General features: G+C 39.2%; 1 protein-coding gene across 2 annotated transcripts; it reads left to right on the top strand.

The window, feature by feature from the left end:
* The first annotated feature begins 2,491 nt into the window (after window positions 1-2,491).
* kiaa1191 (KIAA1191 ortholog) lies at window positions 2,492-17,089 on the top strand. 2 transcript variants are annotated; one of them, XM_067423276.1, is made up of 9 exons: window positions 2,492-2,648; window positions 3,165-3,283; window positions 4,044-4,154; window positions 10,014-10,207; window positions 13,346-13,457; window positions 13,550-13,674; window positions 13,780-13,883; window positions 13,968-14,128; window positions 16,118-17,089. In XM_067423276.1, the coding sequence occupies exons 3-9, from the start codon at window positions 4,127-4,129 to the stop codon at window positions 16,324-16,326; spliced, it is 933 nt and encodes a 310-aa protein (XP_067279377.1). In that variant the 5' UTR covers window positions 2,492-2,648; window positions 3,165-3,283; window positions 4,044-4,126; the 3' UTR covers window positions 16,327-17,089. The 2 variants fall into 2 exon arrangements, with proteins under 2 accessions (XP_067279377.1, XP_067279378.1); XM_067423277.1 differs by lacking the exon at window positions 2,492-2,648 and having other exon boundaries at window positions 2,759-3,283.
* Window positions 17,090-20,538: the final 3,449 nt, after the last annotated feature.

Below are 20,538 nucleotides of genomic sequence, written 5' to 3'. Positions count from 1 at the left end.
TGAATTTGTAATAGATCTATACAGGTGGCGCTGGGAGGGGTTTCTAGAAGCGTGCTGTGGACTGCTAACAGCAACACTACTGGCATTTGTTTAAATGCTGAGCTGCAGCTCATTTGCCGCTGATGCAAAAGCAACCAATCAGCTGCGCTATGAAGTTTACAACAGATGCAAATTATTTTAGAAACAAATACAAATAAAACGAAAAAAGTTTGGTGCAAAACATATACAAAACAAACACAGGCAAGATAACACTTGGCAAACTAGAACTTAGGAATCCATTACACATTTACACAGAGGATGGGAGGAGGCTTAGGCGGAGGACGTGGGGCAGACTGGGTTTGACCTATATGAGGAGGGAGGAGCCAGGGAAGAGACAAAGGCGGAAAGAGCCAGGGCAGAACCCTTAGCAGATCGACCAGGAGGCAGGCCTATTGCAGGGTTGAGGGAGGGAGGGAGGATCCATTGTGGAGAACTGGCAGGTGGAACCAGCGGAAATACTGACTGAGATGGAGCTGGTGGAGGAGGAAACCCAAGCGGAGCCGAAGGGCCGAAGAGACTGGGTGACACAGAAGGCTATGAAGACCAAGGTGGAGCCACGGGAGTGAGCGACAGGGGGGATAAGTTGGCACTTGCCAGAGAACTGAAGTGAAGCCGGAAGGAAAGGCGGAGCCAAATGGTTGGAGAGACGAGTCACAGATGAAGGTTGTGTGACGAGCTGTTCAGATAAATCGGCTGGTAACCCCAGGGATGAGCTGGCAAACTATCCCCACAAGGCGGATACACGGTGAACTGGACAGGGAGTGTAGGAGGAGAGGAAGGGCTGATGTGAGACAGGGCTGATGAGAGGGCTGAAGGACTGGGCAGTGCAGGCAGGGGGTTACAAAATGGCCTTCCTGGCCAATACTTGACACACAAACACTCTAAAACAAAACAGCCAAAACCAAATACACACCCAGGAAACAGAACTAGTACATACAAAAATAAAAACAAACGCAGGCAAGAATAACACGTGACAAAACAAACCCCAACTCAGGAATCCATTACAGCTGCACAGATTCAATAAACCATCAAATAAACACCAATTAATGATAAAATGTAAAAATAATGGTATATTTTAAAAGCTGATTTAAAACTAGACAGAGAAGGAAAAGACCTAACATGTAATGAGAGACAGTTCCACAAAATGTCTAAATACAAATTCTAAATACAAATCTCCCTTATGATAAGCCTATCCCAGCCTAGCCCAAACAAAGCCTTACACAAACAACAGAATCCTAAAATCAATACAAAACTTGACTGGCAACCAGTGAAGAGAGGCAAGATGTTTTTTTCTTTTCTTTTTTTGTCCCTGTTAGGACTTTTTGCACCAGCTGGAACCGGCTGTGTATTGCACTACTCAAGCCTTGATGTAATGAATACACAGTGTTCACTCTACAATACGTACACATCATACATGACTGATGAATTACTTTCCAAGCCCTTCCTGGAAAGTGATAGATAAGCCCTAAGATGGAAAAAGCTCCCCATGGATCCCATAGACACCCCTGGCTGCATGTCAGTATCTATGGATCCCTTGATATTTGCCAAGTTGTAAGGAACACTATATCTAGGCCAACCTTTAGTTTAAACTGATAACTTTTTGTTTTACTCATGTTTACCCCTATTAACTGCAGTCATGCAGCAGCTTTTCTGCCACTCACTGCAGGCTGAGGGGGCCGCGTTCCGGAAGGAAAGTGACGCTGATGCACCACCCCAGCCCCCTTGTGGTAATCACTGTGTCACACACACCTCCAAACACCAACACACTACACAACACCCTCCATTCAAGGGTCCTCTGCACCACCCACCACAGGCCATGCACTTGTGGCTTCACATGGTTCCCCAGGGTTATTATGAGTAGGCCTACACGAGGCCCTGTAATTCCAGTGGGGCAAATGGAAACAAAAGCTTCTAATCACTAAAGAATCACAAGCAGTTTGTCTAGTTTGATTTGTGTGTGTGTGTGTGTGTGTGTGTGTGTGTGTGTGTGTGTGTGTGTGTGTGTGTGTGTGTGTGTGTGTGTGTGTGTGTGTGTGTGTGTGTGTGTGTGTGTGTGTGTGTGGCTACAATAACAATATTCTAATTAATTAAAAGAAAAAAACAGAGGAAAGACAAAGAAAAAAGCAGAAAAAATTACAGTGCATTTGATAATACAATACCAGAAAGATATTCTATGTTGTGGAATCCTCTACTTTGTTGACAGTTCTTAAGATAGCTGGTTATTCATTGAGGACTTTCAGTTCTCTTCATTGGCTTACTGTAGGAGGGACTGTATTAAATAAGATGTGTTACACGAGGAAAAAGAACAGTTTAGGTTTACGATGACATAAAGGTGAGTAAATGATAAGTAGGCTAACTAATTTTTATGTTTGGGTGAAATTTGTGTATTTTACCGCCCCGCGCGGCTAGTTGAAGCACTACAGCAGTAAGTATCGCGAGATTGGGGGACCGCAGCCCCAATTTGTTGGATTGTTGTCATAGACCCTTCCGTGGGAAGTTATGGCAGATACAAAGGCCAACTCTTCTCAAACATATGTGATGTGTAATTTAACCATTCGGTTGAAAGTGTCCTCGGTACCTCGTTTGGACTGTTAATTGCTGAAGAGAAGGTAAAAACAGCGTATTTCCGCGCTCTTTAGCTCACCAGCGCATCCCTCAAACCGGTTTCAGGTCGCCGAAACTGGATTGTTCAGCTAGCCCTCTTATTTACATACCATTCAACAAATATTGTCGTGTTTGTTAAATGTGAGGGATTGTTCAGTATTCCAGTTATTGTTTATTTTCTACTTTCAAACTTTACCAAAATAATGTTTTGATAACGAAAGCGGGTTGTTGTGTTTAACGATAGAGCGTTTGCTTTTGACGTCGCCAACATCCGTACTGGAAAGGGAACATCATTACATAACATCATCATCCGGACAGACAGCTGGTGAAATGCCATTCCCAGAATGCACTGATTCTCACGACACTGTTGCGTTATCACTTAAATAGCGGCGTTTAGTGTTATTATACACCGTGTTCAGATGCTTTTCTAATAGCACGTGGTATCTTATCAGGCAAAATGTTTATCTAGCAGTCAGTCATAAGTTCCTCATGTTTTAATGTGATTTTTGGTTGTTCTCCAGCTTTTTCTTTTTTATATCGGCTGTGCTCGTTGGCGTCCCACAATGCTGACTGAGCAAACTTCAGCTTGTCAGCAAGATCGACCTGTGCTCTAGCAGTGGTGATTCAAACGCCTTTACAGGTAAGAGATGCTCGCATTTTTTATAATAATATAACAAACATGCTTTTAATATCTAAACATATGCTTAGGTAACTTTACACTCAGCTAGGAAAGAATCCCATGTTTATAATTCTAATTTGGGCAGAATGTCACATACTTTAAAGTACCTACACATAAAATCTACATTTAACAGACAGCTTTATGCAAAGTCAATCCTATGTCATTGAATATGTCATTGAAAAAAAATCAAATAGGGTCTTTAATAAGGTATTATTATCTTGGGCATGGTAAGAGTTAAACAGTGGTATAAGAGTTAAATAGTGGTTCCCACATGGGACCTTTTCGGAAATTGTGTCATTTGATATCAATGTTTATCACAATATTCGGTTCATGCACAGGTTTGCCAGATGTCAAGAATGAATATAATCATTACTTGTTTGTTTGTATGAAATTTATTCACAAAACTTCAACAATTTAACAATTTAAGTCTTTTAAAATGATATAATTCATGTCAAAATGTCATGGTTGTATGGCATTCTGTATACAGTTATGATAATACATTGTATAATATCAGGGATTTTGGATTTTCATTTACTCATTCATTGGAAATTATGTTGTGTGTTCACTTGCACAATGATGCAGACGGTCAATTGAACACGTCTCTTTAATGATTAATCTGAATCTGTTGGATGGGTCTTTGGCCTTAAAATCAAATATAGCTTGGTTAATATGTAACTTATATATAACTCTCTCCCTCTCCCTCCCTCTCCCTCTCTTATAGTTTTGATCCAGACTCCTGTGATTGGACTGTCTTCAAAGTTGTCTTCACTTTTTGGTCTAATAGAAACACTTCATTCAGTAGCCATGGTGTCCAGACCTGGAGACCTTCCAGGTAAAGAAAAGTTTTAGACCAATGTTACACATTGCAGTGCATAATGTGACCTTACAATCATGACTTGTCAAGGGTATTAACATGGAAGCCGTTTCCGCCACTAAATAAAAATTTCAGCAGTCTTTTTATCTCAGAATTCAGACTTTTTTTTTCTCACAATTGCATGATAACGTCAGAATTCTGAGATATTAACTCACTGTTGCGAGTTATAAAGTCATTGATCTGCCGCAACCCGACACAATGAGTTGTGAACACATGAAGTATGTTAAGTATGTAAAGTATGCTAATATTAACAGTATGTTGTTAATTTATGAGAGAATATTTAATAATAAATCTATTGTCATAAGGCGGCAGCCGCAGCACCTTTATAGTCACACACAGTCAAATGAAAGCAAAATAGCTTTGGTACAAGTTATTAGTGTTTTTGCTGGAAATCTTAAAGGTCCCGTTCTTTGCGTGTTTTCGAAGCCTTGATTGTGTTTACAGTGTGCAATATAACATGAGCTCATGTTTCGCGTGTAAAAAAACACAGTATTTTTCACACAATTTACTTATCTGTACAGCTCTGTTTCCTCTGTCCTAAAAACGGCCTGATGATTTCCTTGTTCTATGAAGTCCCTCCTTCAGAAACACATAACGAGTTCTGATTGGGCCAGCGCTTCCCGTGTTGTGATTGGACAGCAGCTTAGCGCACTTTGCCCGGAAAGGTCCCGCCTCTTACCATAACGGGGAGATGATGAATGCATGCTCTTCTCCACGCGGCAGAGCAACAAGACCACGCCCCCTATTTTGCGTGTACTTGTGGGCGGAGGGTTAGTCAACAAACGGTCCTAGTGACGTCATTCATGCAAGGAAGTGCAGGGGTGTAGTCCAAACCGGCCGTTCGCTGTAGGCTTTGAAAGGGAACTTCTGTTAAATAAAATATCTCGCTTGGCATTGAACTTTGAGCTTTATAATTTTACAGACATTATTTATGCTCCAACAGCAACATTTCACACTAACTAAAGTTTGAAAGATGGAATCGTGAAGAACAGGACCTTTAAGTAAAACCATAACATAACATTTTAGTTTAACAATAACTAAAGTAATTTATGCCATGCTCTGTCTGAATTTTTGATTCTGATTGGCCGGAAGGTGTACAATAAAATCGTTTAATGCACAGGACCTGTTCGAAGTCAGATGAATCACCTATATCAATGCACTGCTTTCATTATGAAGCACGCGTGTCACTCACACACAGAGAGCAGAGATCACGCTGCAGATTTTTCGACTGGATCGCTACATTACATTTCTCAGTAGGGCTGAAACGATTCATCAATTAACTCGAGTTTATCAAATAAAAATTTTTTTTTTTATTTGATTAACTCGTTTAATCATGCTTTGTTTATATATATATATATATATATAATAAAACATTTAGTTTAGCAATATAGTAATTTATGCCATGGTCTGTCTGAATATTCAATTATGATGGGCTGGAAGTTATACAACAGCAGAGGTAATTCCAAGTTAGCTAAAATACCGTTCTGTATTAATGAGTTGTTTTCATTATGAAGCGCGGGCTGCACACATACACACGTCACTCGCATACAGAGGGTGCGTCTCGATCAGCTCCCTAGTCTAGTTGTCAGGGCACTGATCAGGGAGTCAGCCCATTGACTTATGTCCTGATCAGTGCCCTGACTAGTGAACTAGGGAGCTTATTGAGACGCAGGGAGAGATCGCGCTGCAGATTCAGGAGCACGGAAACTAGTTATCAACGCCGCCCCGCGACTTTTAGAAGAAAAAAAAAGCTAAGCTAATGGATCACTACATTATATTTCTCAGCAATGATGGGGTTACTCGCTATTTTAAAGTAATAAATACGCACATCTGTCTGCATAACTGCATTGTTAAGAGAGACGCTGAACAGACGCAGTCACGCATGTACGAATCTCTCTCTCTCTCTCTCTCTCTCATTCAAATAAATGCTATAATCCATTCATTCAAATAAACGTATTAGTTTATACACTACTTTTTTTCTCTCTGTGCCTGATTCAAAGCTTGTACAATACTAGATCTAACTAGCCGTAACTGACGAAAATAACCGTCAATGTTACCCTTCCGGTCAAATATTGCGCGGCAAACATCAATAACAGCTTTAAGCTGACAATGTAAAGTCAGTTGTCAAGAGAGCTGACCTCTTGAAACCAAGTAGCTCCCCTTTAGGTACTAAATCAGGGCTATTCAAATCTTACCCTGGAGGGCCAATGCGGTGCAGAGTTTATCTCCAACCCTAATCAAACACGCCTGAACATGCTAATCAATATCTTCAGGATCATTAGAAAATCACAAGTGGGTGTGTTTGATCAGGGTTGGAGCGAAACTCTGCACCGCATTGGCCCTCCAGGGTAAGATTTGAATAGCCCTGTACTAAATCATCATCATCATCATCGGAGGCTGTCGTACTGCTCTTTGTGCTCTTCTCTCTCAGACAGGTGTTGTTGTTGTGCGCGCTAGGGAAAGTAAATACGCCATACGTCATCGCGTCGCTATATCGTTGATATCGCGATATGACACTTTTTTATCATGTAAAAATTTATACAGGTATTATCGCGGACGATATGATATGGCACACCCCTACTGCTATCTTCGAAATGCACAATTAGAATGTTCTCAACGCTAGGCACAACAAACATCACAGCAAGCTGTAGCGCGTACACAGTGTGTGTGTGTTTGTGATGAGCAGTGCTCGTGCTTTCAGAGCTCAGAGCTGTGTGCTTTTAGCCTGACAAGCCAGACCCACATCAAGATGTTTGGTGTGGAAACTCACCATTGGCAGGGCTCAATCCGAGGGGCGGGATAAACTGTCGTCTTTCAAACTCCCTCTGCACACAATTGGATAGCGCTACAACCAACCAGAGCAACGAAGGTGAAGCGGAGTTAGTAGACAGATTAAACTTTCACAGTATCTGGTCGGCAAAACTCCAATCACATCTTCCCTTCTTAAGAATGACTTCTGTGCCGTTCTTTTCTCAGAGAAAAGCTTAACTCCAAATCTTCCAGAGTCGCGGTCAAAGCTCGCCAGCTTTTGTGTTTACTAGTAGCACGCAAGCGCAACTCAGCCGTCATTATGTTAAGCCCCGCCCACTGACTGTATACACAATGCGATTGGCCTGACCAGAATTTGTTTTTTTACAGCTCAGAAGTATATTGAGAGTTACTAGACGATACTCGCAGCAGATTAGATTTGCTGCCACTAGGGTGCGCCTAGATTTCTAGGCTAGCGTGCTTTCATTAATTTGTGTAATTTAAATATCACACTTTAATCATCTTTATAGCTACTAACTTAAAGGGGGGGGTGAAACACTTTTTCAGTCAATCTCATGTCAATCTTGAGTACGTATAGAGTAGTATTGCATCCTTCATATCTCCGAAAATTCTTTAGTTTTATTATATTTATAAAAGAAATATGGGCTGTACCGAGTCTTTCCGGAAAAAAACGAGCGCCTGGAGGCGTATCGTGTGGGCGGAGCTAAAGAATGACGAATGCTCAAAGCGGTGATGTCCTCAAGCGGGGAGAAATCCTTGCTATCGATCTCAGCTAATAGATATGATCCAGAATCTAATTCGGAGGCTGAAATAGAAACAGCAACAGCAGGACGTCCGTCTCTGTGGTATGTACTGTATTTAGTGGCCTGTCAACATTTGTGTGTCTTTACTCGCAGTTTATGAGGACATGATTCGGTTTATGGACTTTTGTATGCGACTAAACCTTAGCAGTAGCAAGCAAAACGGTTTTGTACGACTAGTGTAACGTTATACATAGAACAGCAATGAAGTCCGTTAGCGCATTTGAATGACGAAGCACGCGATCGTGTCGTTTACTGATGTTTACTCACGCGACGATAAGCAACAGCATAGACATTTGAAGTAGTTTTACTCACCGGCTGCTTCCAAAGCAGGACCGAACTTTTATCACTGCGACCGCTGCATCAAAAACACACTTCTTGAAGTGTGGAGATCCACTTTGCGATGTTGTGAAGCTTCCCGTCATTTCTGCGTTCAAATCGTTTTAAATGCAGCGCTGCCTTCCCGGAATGCTGTGCTGAAGCGTTGAAGTCGCTTGATGTCAAAGTGGAGGAATGAAGTTGAGCGCGGCGTGGACTATAACCGACATAAGTGTTCACGGACGACTGGATCTGCAGCTGAGAGAGTGTTTATGGGCGTGCATTTCGCGCGCGCGCACCCTACCGGGAGAAGAGCCCGTACGGCCCATACAAGGACCTTCCGGTCTATTAACGTCAAGTCGTTGCCATACTCGAAAAAAACTCTCCGAAACTTGTGAGAAACCGGAAGGAGTATTTTTAACACAGAAATACTCCATCAAACGTCCAACATTAGTTTTTGAAACTTTGTCTATGTTTAGGATGGGAATCCAAGTCTTTAACCGTGTAAAAAGCTCAGTATGCATGAAACAGCATTTCACCCTCCCTTTAAAACAAGCTGTGTTACAATGATGAATGATTAGCTCAAAATGTACATCTACATGTGTGATGTACTTTATCTGAATTAAATAAAAACATATCTCGCGTTTGATCACGTTCTAGCGGTTATTCCTCCGTGTAACGTAAAGGTTGTCTACCCTGGTTAGATAAAGAAATATAATTTCACCAAAAATGAGTTTTTTTTTTTATTTAGGCAAACTACTTTCAGTGTAGCTAATATTTGACAATAACATCCCGCTTAACAAGGAGGATTTGAAGTTGTGGCAATCTGGTGCGGGAGGATGGTTTGTTTTTAACAGCTGATTCGGTGACGTTAGAGCTGATCCCCACATCTCTTGTTCTTATTTCAAGTTACCCTGTCCTATATTTTTTTCTTCAGTAAAGGAGTAAATGAGACGGTAAATGCTTATGTCATGCCTGAGCTGAAGCTGAAACATGAAAGTTAAGTTGCACAACATAAATACAATGTTTAGGCATTATTGTTATTTATATTACTGTGAGTTATTTATTATTGTTATTTATATTACCAATAAACCAAAATTTATATTTTGGTTTAAACTATGTTTACCTTTTTTAAGTAATTTGAAATAGATTTGTATATAATATGGCAATTGTATGCATTACAATTTAGTTTCACAGTTATATAACTTTTATTTTTTCTAAAAAGAAAACAAATTAGATGTTAATTTTAAGATACCCATCTTATTGTCTCATATATTTAGTATTGCTCTTTAATAAAGAAAAAAGTAATTATTATCCGATGTCATTATGTAATTACTGAACACACTCATTCTCTAAGGAAATTGTGAATTACAGCACATTCTGAGGGTGGTGGTGTTCTGGGGATCATATTTCCATAATAACACATCAGAATATGTTCAGTGAACGTTGCCACCTCACATCCATTCTGTTGTTTCAGCGCCAAAGCTTGCGCTTAAAATCCCCTCAAGACTGCGTTTGCTCAGAGATATTAATGCCACTCAGATAATAAGACAATCATTCCATCATTTGTAGCTAAAACTACAGTTAAAATACTCATTAATGTGTTCACAACTCATCATGTGTCGGGTTGCGGCAGATCAGTGACTTTATAACTCGCAATTGCGACTTATCTCGGAATTGACTTTTTTCTCGCAATTGCGACTTTATATCTTAGAATTCTGTCTTTACTACTCGGAATTGTGAGAGAATTTTTTTAGAATTCGGAGATTAAAAGTCGCAATTTCTTTTTTATTTTTTTAATTTATTGGTGGAAACGAGCTTCCATAATTAAAGGGTTACTTCTACTACTAATATGCGATTAGCATATGGCTTTCTATCAGTAGAAACCCTCGAGTATATTCAAATGATCTTGCTCTCCACCCACCTTCAGCCCTGGAAGCAGGTCCAGGTTCCTCAGAGGGACTCCTCGGAGGGATGTCAATCCCCGTTGGGATGACCCGTCGAGCTCTCAGCTATGATGATAATCTTGAGCGTCCTATTTCTCCACCTCCAACTGACATTAATATAAACAACCTGTGGAGGCGACCTGTTATACCGGAGAGGAAGTTCGCACGACTTGCTGAGGTTTGTGTGCTTTGCTTATTCTTTGACCGATTGCCCACAGGAACATGTAAATTGAAGGTCACAGTAAAACATTTAGTTGTACAATGTCTGTTCATGTTTAATTTTAACTTCATTAAGAAAGATTGCATAAAGATTTTAATATTGTTATCAGACGCAAAGTATGGCGCAATAACCAAACACAAAACACACACACATTATACAGACGGGTGAAAAATGTATCAAATTAAAGAAACTGAATCTGGTTCTTAGCAGGTCTTAATTTGTTGAATACAACAACACATTACATATTAAACTCATACATCATGGTTTATTTTAAAAATATATATATATTAAAAATAGGCCAAAATGGAAAAGCTGTGTGACAAATTAGGTACACCCTCACTGCTTCCATAGGAATTAAAGGGATAGTTCACCCCAAAATGACAATTCTGAAAATTAATTTACTTAAAGGAAGTGTATGTAAGATTGTGGCCAAAACTGGTACTGCAATCACTATCCCCTCTCCCCTCCCCCTGACTCGAGGTTGAGGTTGCGAAATAGGCTGCAGGAACGTTTATAGCTGCAACTGTGGTAACTAGAGCAGATCTGGCAACCAGGATGACGAATCACTACTGACTTTGTGATTGGTAGAAAGGTGGAGGGTGGAGCTTCAGGCCAAAACACAACATGACAACATCAGTTGAGGGCTGCAACAACAAGTTTTAAATGACAATATCCTGGCTGGACTATTGTTGTCAGTGATAGAATTATTTAAAAAATTAACATGTTTCCATAATGTCTAGTGACATATCAGGGCCATTTTATGATTAATTGAAATATATTTCTTACATACAGTTCCTTTACTTGGGGTATAGTGTCTATTTTACAGCCTAATGCACTAATGACATTGTTTAATTTCAGGCATTTCTCTCAGTTTAGCAACAATAGACTGCATTTTACAACGTTTTTTTTTACACAGATTGTTTCCTGCAAAATATTTAAATTACGTCTGTGGAGGTAAAGGCAGAAACTTTAAATGGCTTCGTAGCTTAAAACAACTTTCACTTACGCCTCTATCAATGGCAGTGCACACATCACAGAATTGGTGTGATTTGTTCAACAAAGTACAATAAATCACAAATTGAGAACTAATATACTTATTTACGTTTCCCACCATTAATCTTCTATGATGAAAAATAATTATTCGACACATTTCATGACTGAAATAAGAACCAAGCATTTATATTGTATGTGTAGTAAATAGAAGTAAAACACAGCAGAATCTGTACACCTTTGTATTCAAGAAATGAAAGAACAGACATATCATTAAAGAGCATTAGGCTAATTAGATTAGTAGGCTATACGACAACAGATTAAGAGTAAAAATGTCCCATAGCTTTTACTTTCTTTACTTCTAGAGTTGATCATACAAAAGTAAATGGGTTAATCATATTAAACGATTTAGGTTATACTATCTTGGCAAAAATGGGAGATTAATAAACATGCTGAAACGATAAAGACATGTAACATTTAAAAATGCAAAGTGTACTCCAATTATTCCTCTGGCAAAGATCTCATGACTGGTTGTACAGGTGGGTGAACGCCTCGTTCAGACAATGGGAAATGACACCGACGGTATCATGATGGAAGTCTAAATAAACAGATTTACTTACTTATATTGTACTTATATTGTTAGTATGGTTTTTACATCAAAAATGTCATAATTTAGAAATAAAAGGCTTTTTTTTTTATACTGGTATTAGTCCTCTGGCTTGAATGCTCTGTTTCAAGGGGCATGTCTGCTGTGAGACGTCAGTGAAAACACCCACTGTTGTGATTGGCTGACATCTTTGCATTTGAAGTGAGATTGTGTATTTATTTTGTTTGTATCTGAGAGCGAGTGAACTACAAGTGAACTTTGCAACGTTAACTCTCACAAAATGCTTTCACCACAAATGACAAACACGACATTGAGCTTCTGTTGAGAATAACAGCGTCATTCATTATAATGGCAGTTTGGACAAGTGTGCAAATACACTCGCGACGTGTGATTGACATATCTAAACATTATAAAGAGTGTCTTTGATCGCTCTCTATAGTTGAATCATTTAAATAACAAAAATTTGTTTAAATTTGTTTCATGCTATTGCTACTAACAGAAACGACGTGAAGTTGATCGTTTTAGTCACTGGCTTGATTCACTGATGCATCAAGATGGTCAGCGGCGGGACTGACAGTATTAAACGATTTAGAAAGAGTCTGTGTAAACTTGAATGATTAGCTACACACCAGAAATCATTGATCACAGATCAGGCATTAATGAACACTGTTACTCACTGTTTGTGGCAGTGCTGTCGAATCCATTTGGTAAAGCCTGTGCTGACATCGTGACTGATGAACTGAATCCATTCTCTACTAATTCTCTGGGTGGGCAAAGCAGAGGAAGGGGAGGAAACCTTTCCTGATATGACGTCATAACAGGAGATTTCAAGATCAGCTCGTCTCAGTTATCAATTTCTCAAAGGCAGAGAAAGACAGCCAGAACTCGGTTTACATCGATATAAATTTCTACCCATTTGGGGACAATATTCAGGCTAGGGGAACTCATTAATGTTGAATAACCTCATAAAATGAAAATGTCATGCCATGGGACCTTTAAAGATTGACGTTTATTGTAAAATTTCTTGTCAAAACTGCATCTGTCCATCCATTATTTTCTGACAGCCATGAGGAGAGACAGGGTGGGGATTTATATGACTTCACCCTCTTAATGTAGATACGATGAACATTACATTACACTGAGATCAGTACACTAACATCTGATTAGAAGTGTGTTGAAACCTTTTCAATGTGTATGTGGACAACATCTGGATACAGGTTGCATTGCCAAGTGTACACACAGCCTTATTCGGTTAGTTAAGTTGGAAGTATGGAAGTGGCACAATAATAATTTTTACAATCATCTTGTTTTCATAATCGTTAAAAGTCAATTATAATTAATTGCACAGTCCTAGTCCTGATCTGTAAAACCAGTGTTCAAAAAGGGTGTATTTTTGTTTTCACCTGACTGTATTTAAACTTCATACCACAGTTTAAGACTGATAGCACAGTTAGTCTAATACTAGCAATTCTTCTGTTTTTTTTCCTGTATATGTTTAGGAGGATGAATCAGAAGGAGGGGTAAAACAAAGTGCTACCTTTGAATTCACTAAACCTCCAGTTCCTGTGGTGAAAGCCAAAGCTTCATCTGTCATGAACTCCCTCATCATCAGTAAGAATGTTACAATGACGAGTGAAGAGTTTTAATCACTGTTTAGTGGAAAAAAATTGTGTTATTAATTGGACCTGTTGTTGCGTTACAAGAGCAGACCCAGGAGAGCATGCACAAGTTCGAGAAGCAGGCAGGACTGACTGATACAGGCTACACTCCACACAAAGGCCTGAATGCAGAGGAGACCCGATACCATCGTCTGGCAGAGTCGATGCATGTAGGCAGAGATACTCCTTACATTAGTATAGGATAGATTTTGGTCTGACATCTCTAGAACAGGTCATAATTTAAAAGCATAAATTGTGTGTATTGAATGTTGCAGAAGCTTCAAATGCAAAACATGGATCCCAAAGAAGAGAAACAACCATCATCTAATCAGTCAACGCCTTCCGGGACCCCTCAATCCTCACCCAAGCAGAAACGCAGGTAAACACAGAGTCATCAGTTTCACGCCCTTTGTTTTGTTTTTAATAATTTTGTGGGTGTTAAAATTGAGTGTGTGTTTGGCAGGGGCTGGTTCACCAGTCAGGGCTCCACCGCGTCTCTCACAGGCTCTGAGATGAGCACCAGCTCTAGCTCCAGTATAGATCTGGCTTCAAGTGATGGACCTGTAGACCGCTGGGGCGTTTTTGGACCTCGGCCTCAAGTCAGCAAGTCCACCACTGACCCAGGTACAGATCCAGCTATAATGGATAAACCACAAGAGTGCATTTTACATGGAGAGAATACTTTCTGCATACTCTCTTTAAATGTCAAAATTATCCTAATGACTCCCACTCGCGTTCAAATAATCCATTCTAACAGCGTGAGTTGATCAGATATGCCCATGTTATTCCTCTTACATCACAAGGGACAGAATAACAGTAGATTTTGGTGATTTTTAGCACATAACTCCCAACCTTGTTAGTTTATCCACAATCTACTCATAATTGAAAGTATTTACAGTAAAAAACATTTTATTTGTTTCTTTTAATGGAAAATTTGACGTACATCAACGGGCAGGTTCTTGCTAAGCTTGAGCATAAATTGGTAATTCACATTACCTTCCAGTTTACTCAGAGTTTTCACTCTCTGGAAAAAAAAGAATATAACCATCAGTTAAGTTTATGAACTATATATGCTTGTGTATGTTGATTTAATATGAATTATGTAACTATTTATTGAACATTGGTGGACTTTGTTTGCAATTGAGGAATCAGTCATCTATTCAGTTGAGATATGAGGTTTAAAGCTGCACTTTGTAACTTTTCCGTCCGCTAGAGGACGCCTATTCAAAGGCGTAGTTTGATGACGCCAAGTTTGAGAGCAGGATATTGGGAGATGTGATCTTTACCTCACAGCCAGTGGAAAAGAATCGGGATGGGACTCGGGCAAAAATCATGTTTATAGATGTGATTATTAATGTTACTGAAGTATGAAGCAGAGCCGGACCAAATGTTGAGGAGTTGAGCAAGGCCGCTTGAGCGATTGAACGCAAACACACGGCTCGCGAGAGGCGGGACTTTTATTATGACGGGACAGTCACTGGCACCATTTCCGCTTTTCCGGTCATGAGTATGAGGTAACACAGCTCTGTTTATCATATTAGATACATTTGAGTGTGTTTAAAATGACGTTATGACATTACTCTGTGCTATCGCTAGGCAGCTGCTGTGAAACTTGTTGCACACTGCTAAGAGTAAAGCAGTTCTGCCAAATAAAACCGAGGGTAACGCAGATATGACGCAACTGACAGGTGACTCCCTCACGTCCCGGATCTTTGGATAAAATAGCATTTTTCTTACAATTTACAAATAGTTGGAAACATTTGGGGTATTGTAAGAACTCAACTGAGCAAAATATATATCACTGGCCTAGTGGTTTTTGGATATTTTTTACTGTAAAAATACTACATAGTGCACCTTTAACGCTACTGTTCAAAACTTTGAGGGAATTTTTTATTTTATTTTATTCTTCAAGGATGTATGTAAATGAAATGAATCAACTGATAGTAAAGACGTTTATGGTGTTACAAAAGATTGATGATGAGAAGTTTCTTGAGCAAATCAGCATATCAAGTATCATGAGTATTGATGCTGAAAATTCAGCTTTGTCAACACCGGGATAAATTACATTTTCTAATATATTTAAATAGAAAAGTTATTTAAAATTATATTATTTTACAGTATAATTAATTTCTTTACTGTATTTCTGATTAAATGAGAATTAGAGGCTTCTTTCAAAAACAAAAAATGCAATTTTGAACAATAGTTTATATCACAATTTCTGTGCCATTTAGCTAGCTTCTTATGTTTATCCAAGTCCATATAGTACATATCCATATAGTACTTTCGTCTAACCACTGCAGAGACCAACTCTGTTCTACACGTTAACACTGCTCGACCAATCAAATTTAAGGACCAGGGGTATCATTTATAAAGTGTGCGTACGCACAAAACAGGGCTGGAAACGTACGTACGCACGCCAGTTCCCACGCAAAGGTTGTGATCTAAAAAAAAATTAACTTGACGGGAGACAAAGGGAAATGGCGACATAGGTGGTGAAGTCGTGAACTGAAGTGACGGATGAGGTCATGCATAGTAAAACTAGGCGTTGTAAGCTCCACTTCACCCTTTAATCCATGTCAACACACCCAACGTCATTCCTGTGTGTGTTCACAGGGGGCTTTGCCCTGCAGTCCTATAAGGGAGCTCAGAAACCCACACCTATGGAAGTGATGAAGGCTCAGGGCACCCGCTTGGTAGAGGACCCCAACTTCAAAGCTCCCCCCAAGATGGAGATCCCCACCATGGATGGGAAGAGACAGGTGACCCGACCTCACAAACTCAAGCACCGGGACATGAACGTCCTTACGCCTTCTGGATTCTGAGAGAACTCCCTACATTCACCTCAGCTGTACACATAGTGAACCTGTAGCTGGTCTACCCTCTCTCTTATTTCCTTGTGTCGTCTTGCTGTTGGGTCACTGCAGTAGGAATTGCTTTTCCCCTTCACAGGCGCATCGTTTTGGTAGTGTCTAAAGTAAATGTCCGTCCTCATGTTGTGTGAGTGTGTATGAGCACTTTAGTGGGTGCCGTTGTCTTCTGTAAGCCTTCTCTTTTTTGCCTTTTAATTTATCCTTTAAAGTTACTTAAAGTTAGTATGTGTGAGGGTGTGCGTGCCTTGATGTTTTTGGATGTACTGTGGTGTAATTATTCATGGTTACTTTAACGCTGACTATGATGAACAAAAACAGTGTTTTTTTTTATGTGTCGGATTTTTCGGTCCATCACATAGCAAGAGGTTAGAAAAAATCGTGTCTGCCTAGAGCAATTGTTATATATTCAGTGTTGATGTCGTGATTTCCTGTGTAACATCATCAATGCACAATGGGTTCAGTGATAACTTAATTCTTTAAGTCTTTGCTGTTGTGTATTATGACGTTTAAAGCATTGTGATACGGTTGTGTTGAGGACCGTGTGACAAATGACGAGGGCACTAAATTGACTGTAGACTAAAATAACTTGGGCTAAAATTTTACGTAATGTAACAGCTCTGGACAGAGAATTTCTTATATTTTTGTTACAAGTTTAAAATTGTTTCATTTTACTATACATGTTAATACATGAATAAATAAATGGATATAAATGCCATTTTTGCTCTTGAATTTCTTTCCTGCAATTCCCTGATTACCTTGTTTTTGGTAATAATATTCGACAATGAGTTCAAATAAATCTTATACGGGCACACAGTTTTTGATTGGTAAGACTTTTTATGTTTTTAGAAGTAGTCTCGTATGCTCACCAAGGTTACATTTATTTTATTAAAAATACAAAAAACAGTAATATTGTAAAATATTATTAAAATGTAAAATTACTTTTCTATTTGTCTATATTTTAAGATATAGTTTATTTTAAAGCTTGGATTTTTAGCATAATTACTTAAGTCTTCAGTCTCGTAATCTTTCAGAAATCATTTTAATATGCTGATTTGCAGCTCATTAAAAAATATTTTTATCAATGCTAAAAACAGTTGTGTAAAATATATTATTTTAGGATTATTTAATGAATTGAAAGTTCAAAAGAACAGTATTTATCTGAAATAGAAAGATTTTGTAACATTGTAGTACTTTTCAAAAGTTTTGGGTCAGTACGGTTTGTTTTGGGTTTTTTAGGGGGAAAGAACTTAAAGAAATTAATTAATATATTTATTCAGCAAGGAAGCATTCAATTGATCAATAGGTTTGGCTACACTGGTAAAGGCCCAAATCGCTGGTTAAAAATTATGTTTTTTCATTTAAATGTAGTGTTTTGTGTTTCTGTGATAGTTAGGTTTAGGGGTTGGGCTAGGTGAGAGAAAATATATCATTAAACTTATATAAAATCAATGGAAGTCTATGCGATGTCCTCACTAACAAAGTGTGTTTTTGGGGAGACCCCAGACATTTTTTTGTTCTACTAGTCATGCGATGTTCCCTCCCTCTTGTAATATTTTAATCCGCCACTATGTGGCAGTAGCCTCCCAAAAGTGTTGTCTTTTGCTGTAGCATTATAGAAACAAACTTTCAGTGGATAAACTGAAATACAAAAGATTATCTTTTAAGTAGATCTTTTAAGTCATCTTCTAGCATAAATGATCAGTATTCTTTAATGCCAGTACCCTTTACATGATATCACCTCCAACATTTGCCTCATTCTTCAGTGTTTTCCCTGTGTTTCTCTGCTGCTTCATTGGCAGTCTCCTCACATCTGATGCTGCCATGGTAAACAGGCTTTCCTGGAAGTCCAGCCCCCCCAGCCTCCACCCAATAGCGTTCTTTCTCTCTCTTACACACACAGATACTCGCCTCCTCCCAGAGCCCGTTTTTAATCCCTCCGTGACGTTGTACTTTTACACGCTGACACATCGTAGGTCATTTCCTACGTTTGGCAGTCCCACTGGGATGTCTGGATTTAATATGTAGACTGGCGGTCCACCCAGCTCAGAGTGTGAGGGCCTCTGTTGCATGTGGTCAGACTGTGATCTCATAGCTCTATCAGAGTGACTCACAAGATGTGGACATAGCTTCAGTTCAGAGCTCACGGAAAATGCTCTGCGGTGATGTTCATATAAAGTTCGATCGCATTTTTGATGTTACTCATAAAACAGCCACAGTCTGTCATGCTGTGATTTAAGAGCACAATCATGCTTCTGATTTCATACTCTTACAAGGAGATCAGAAAGGCTTTTTGAATTGGGTTCAGTATTTGTGAAAAGGTTGTATTCATTTTTAATACAAAGTTGTGTCCTCGATCCTCGAGGTGGAATTAGAGGATTGCGATGTCCTACAAGATCACTGAGCTCCATCGGTTTCCGGGTCATAGGATGCAGGACGGAGGAGCGAGGAACTGAGGAGGGATATTGAGAAGCACCTCCTGTTGTTGGTTCAACACTGTTTCTTCCTTGGAACACTTTTGTTAGATACTGACCACTGCAGACCAGGAACACTCACAAGAGCTGCAGTTTTGCAGATTCTCTGACCTAGTCATCTAGCCATCAGTTTGCCCCTTGTCGAATTCACTCATCCTTACGCTTGCCCTTTTTTTCCTGCTTGTCCAGACCCCACCAGATATAGAATGGTAAACATGATTTCCCCTGTCTTGTGTTGGTCTCTTATTTTGAAGTGTTTTACCGTTCCTATTGTTTCTGTGTTCACTCCCGTGTTCAGTTCCTTGTTGTCTTGCCTTCCTTGTTATTCATAGTCACACTGATTGTTCCCAGGTGTGTCTTGTTTGCCAATCACCCCTTGTGTACAAATGCCCCAGTGTTTCTCATGTTCCTTGTCTGGTGTTGTTCTTTTATGAATTGTGCGTGCGGAGCAGTGATTATTATTATTGCACTGATTATTATGTTTCTAGCATGTTACATGTTTTGGCCACAGTTCTTGTAGCCCTAATTAAATGAGTGTAAACAAGTTCTGGACCAAAAATTGATGCACCCCTTGATGGAAATAAATGTTGTGATGTCTGTCAAGAGGTGCATCACTTTTTGGTCAAGATCTTGTATTGGCAATGCAAGAGTCAAGCACTCTGCAAAGCCTCCTCCAGCACATCCCAAAGACTTTCAGTGAATTAAAGGTGTCAATTCATGTGAAACAAATAATTGTTCATGCTCCTAACCATTATTTTACAATTTGAGCCTGATGAATCTTGACATTATCATCCTAGGCCCGTATTCATAAAGAATCTTAATGCAAAGAGTAGCTCCTAGTGACAAAATTCTAAGAAATTTTGTAGAAATGTGGGCGTTTACTCTTAAAATTAACTAAAAAATCCTAGTGAATAAAAAAGTAATTCAGAAAGCATCTTAACCCTTAAAATAGGTCTTATGGTCAAATTTGTTAGGAGCACGGACAAGGACTTTTAAGAGGCTTAAGAGTTTCTTTAGCAGAGGAGAAAATGGCAGAAAGACAAAGAGGGAGAATAAATATGTTGCAGACAATGGATGACAGTGAGTTAATTAGACGCTATAGATTAGATGGTGCAGGGATCATGTTTGTGACGGATCTTATTAGAGACACTCTGACATCTCCGACACAGAGCAGGAATGCCATAGCACCAGAAATGAAAGTAAACGCTACATTACGATATTTGGCAACTGGGAAAATGCAACAATGCAGCAGTGATGATTTAGGTCTGTCACAACCTTCTGTAAGCAGAGCAGAGGTGGACAGTAACTAAGTACATTTACTTGAGTACTGTACACTTTTTGAGTATCTGTACTTTACTGGAGTATTATTTTTTGTGGAAACTTGTGACTTTTAATTCACTACATTTGAAAAACGTTCTATCTAGGTCGAAAGTTGTTTCTGTTGCAGTTCTGAAAGTCGGAGGATGATTTTTTCCTTCTTTAAAAGGTTTTTTGTTGTTGTTGTTGCAGACAGTCTATCAGGAATCACTCATGGTCATATACAGTTTCCCCAACTTTTTTTGAACACTGATCAGTTCATAACAAAATGGAAGAAGACGGTTCTTAGCCACAAGTGTGTGCACCCATAGCCATACTTTGAAAGTATGTTTCAGTTTAAAAAAAAAATCAAGATTAGTTTAGTTGGCATACACTT

This window comes from Pseudorasbora parva, chromosome 18, assembly GCF_024679245.1.
Source record: "Pseudorasbora parva isolate DD20220531a chromosome 18, ASM2467924v1, whole genome shotgun sequence".
Classification (NCBI taxonomy): Eukaryota; Metazoa; Chordata; class Actinopteri; order Cypriniformes; family Gobionidae; genus Pseudorasbora; species Pseudorasbora parva.
This window is presented reverse-complemented; position numbering and strand designations above follow the sequence as displayed.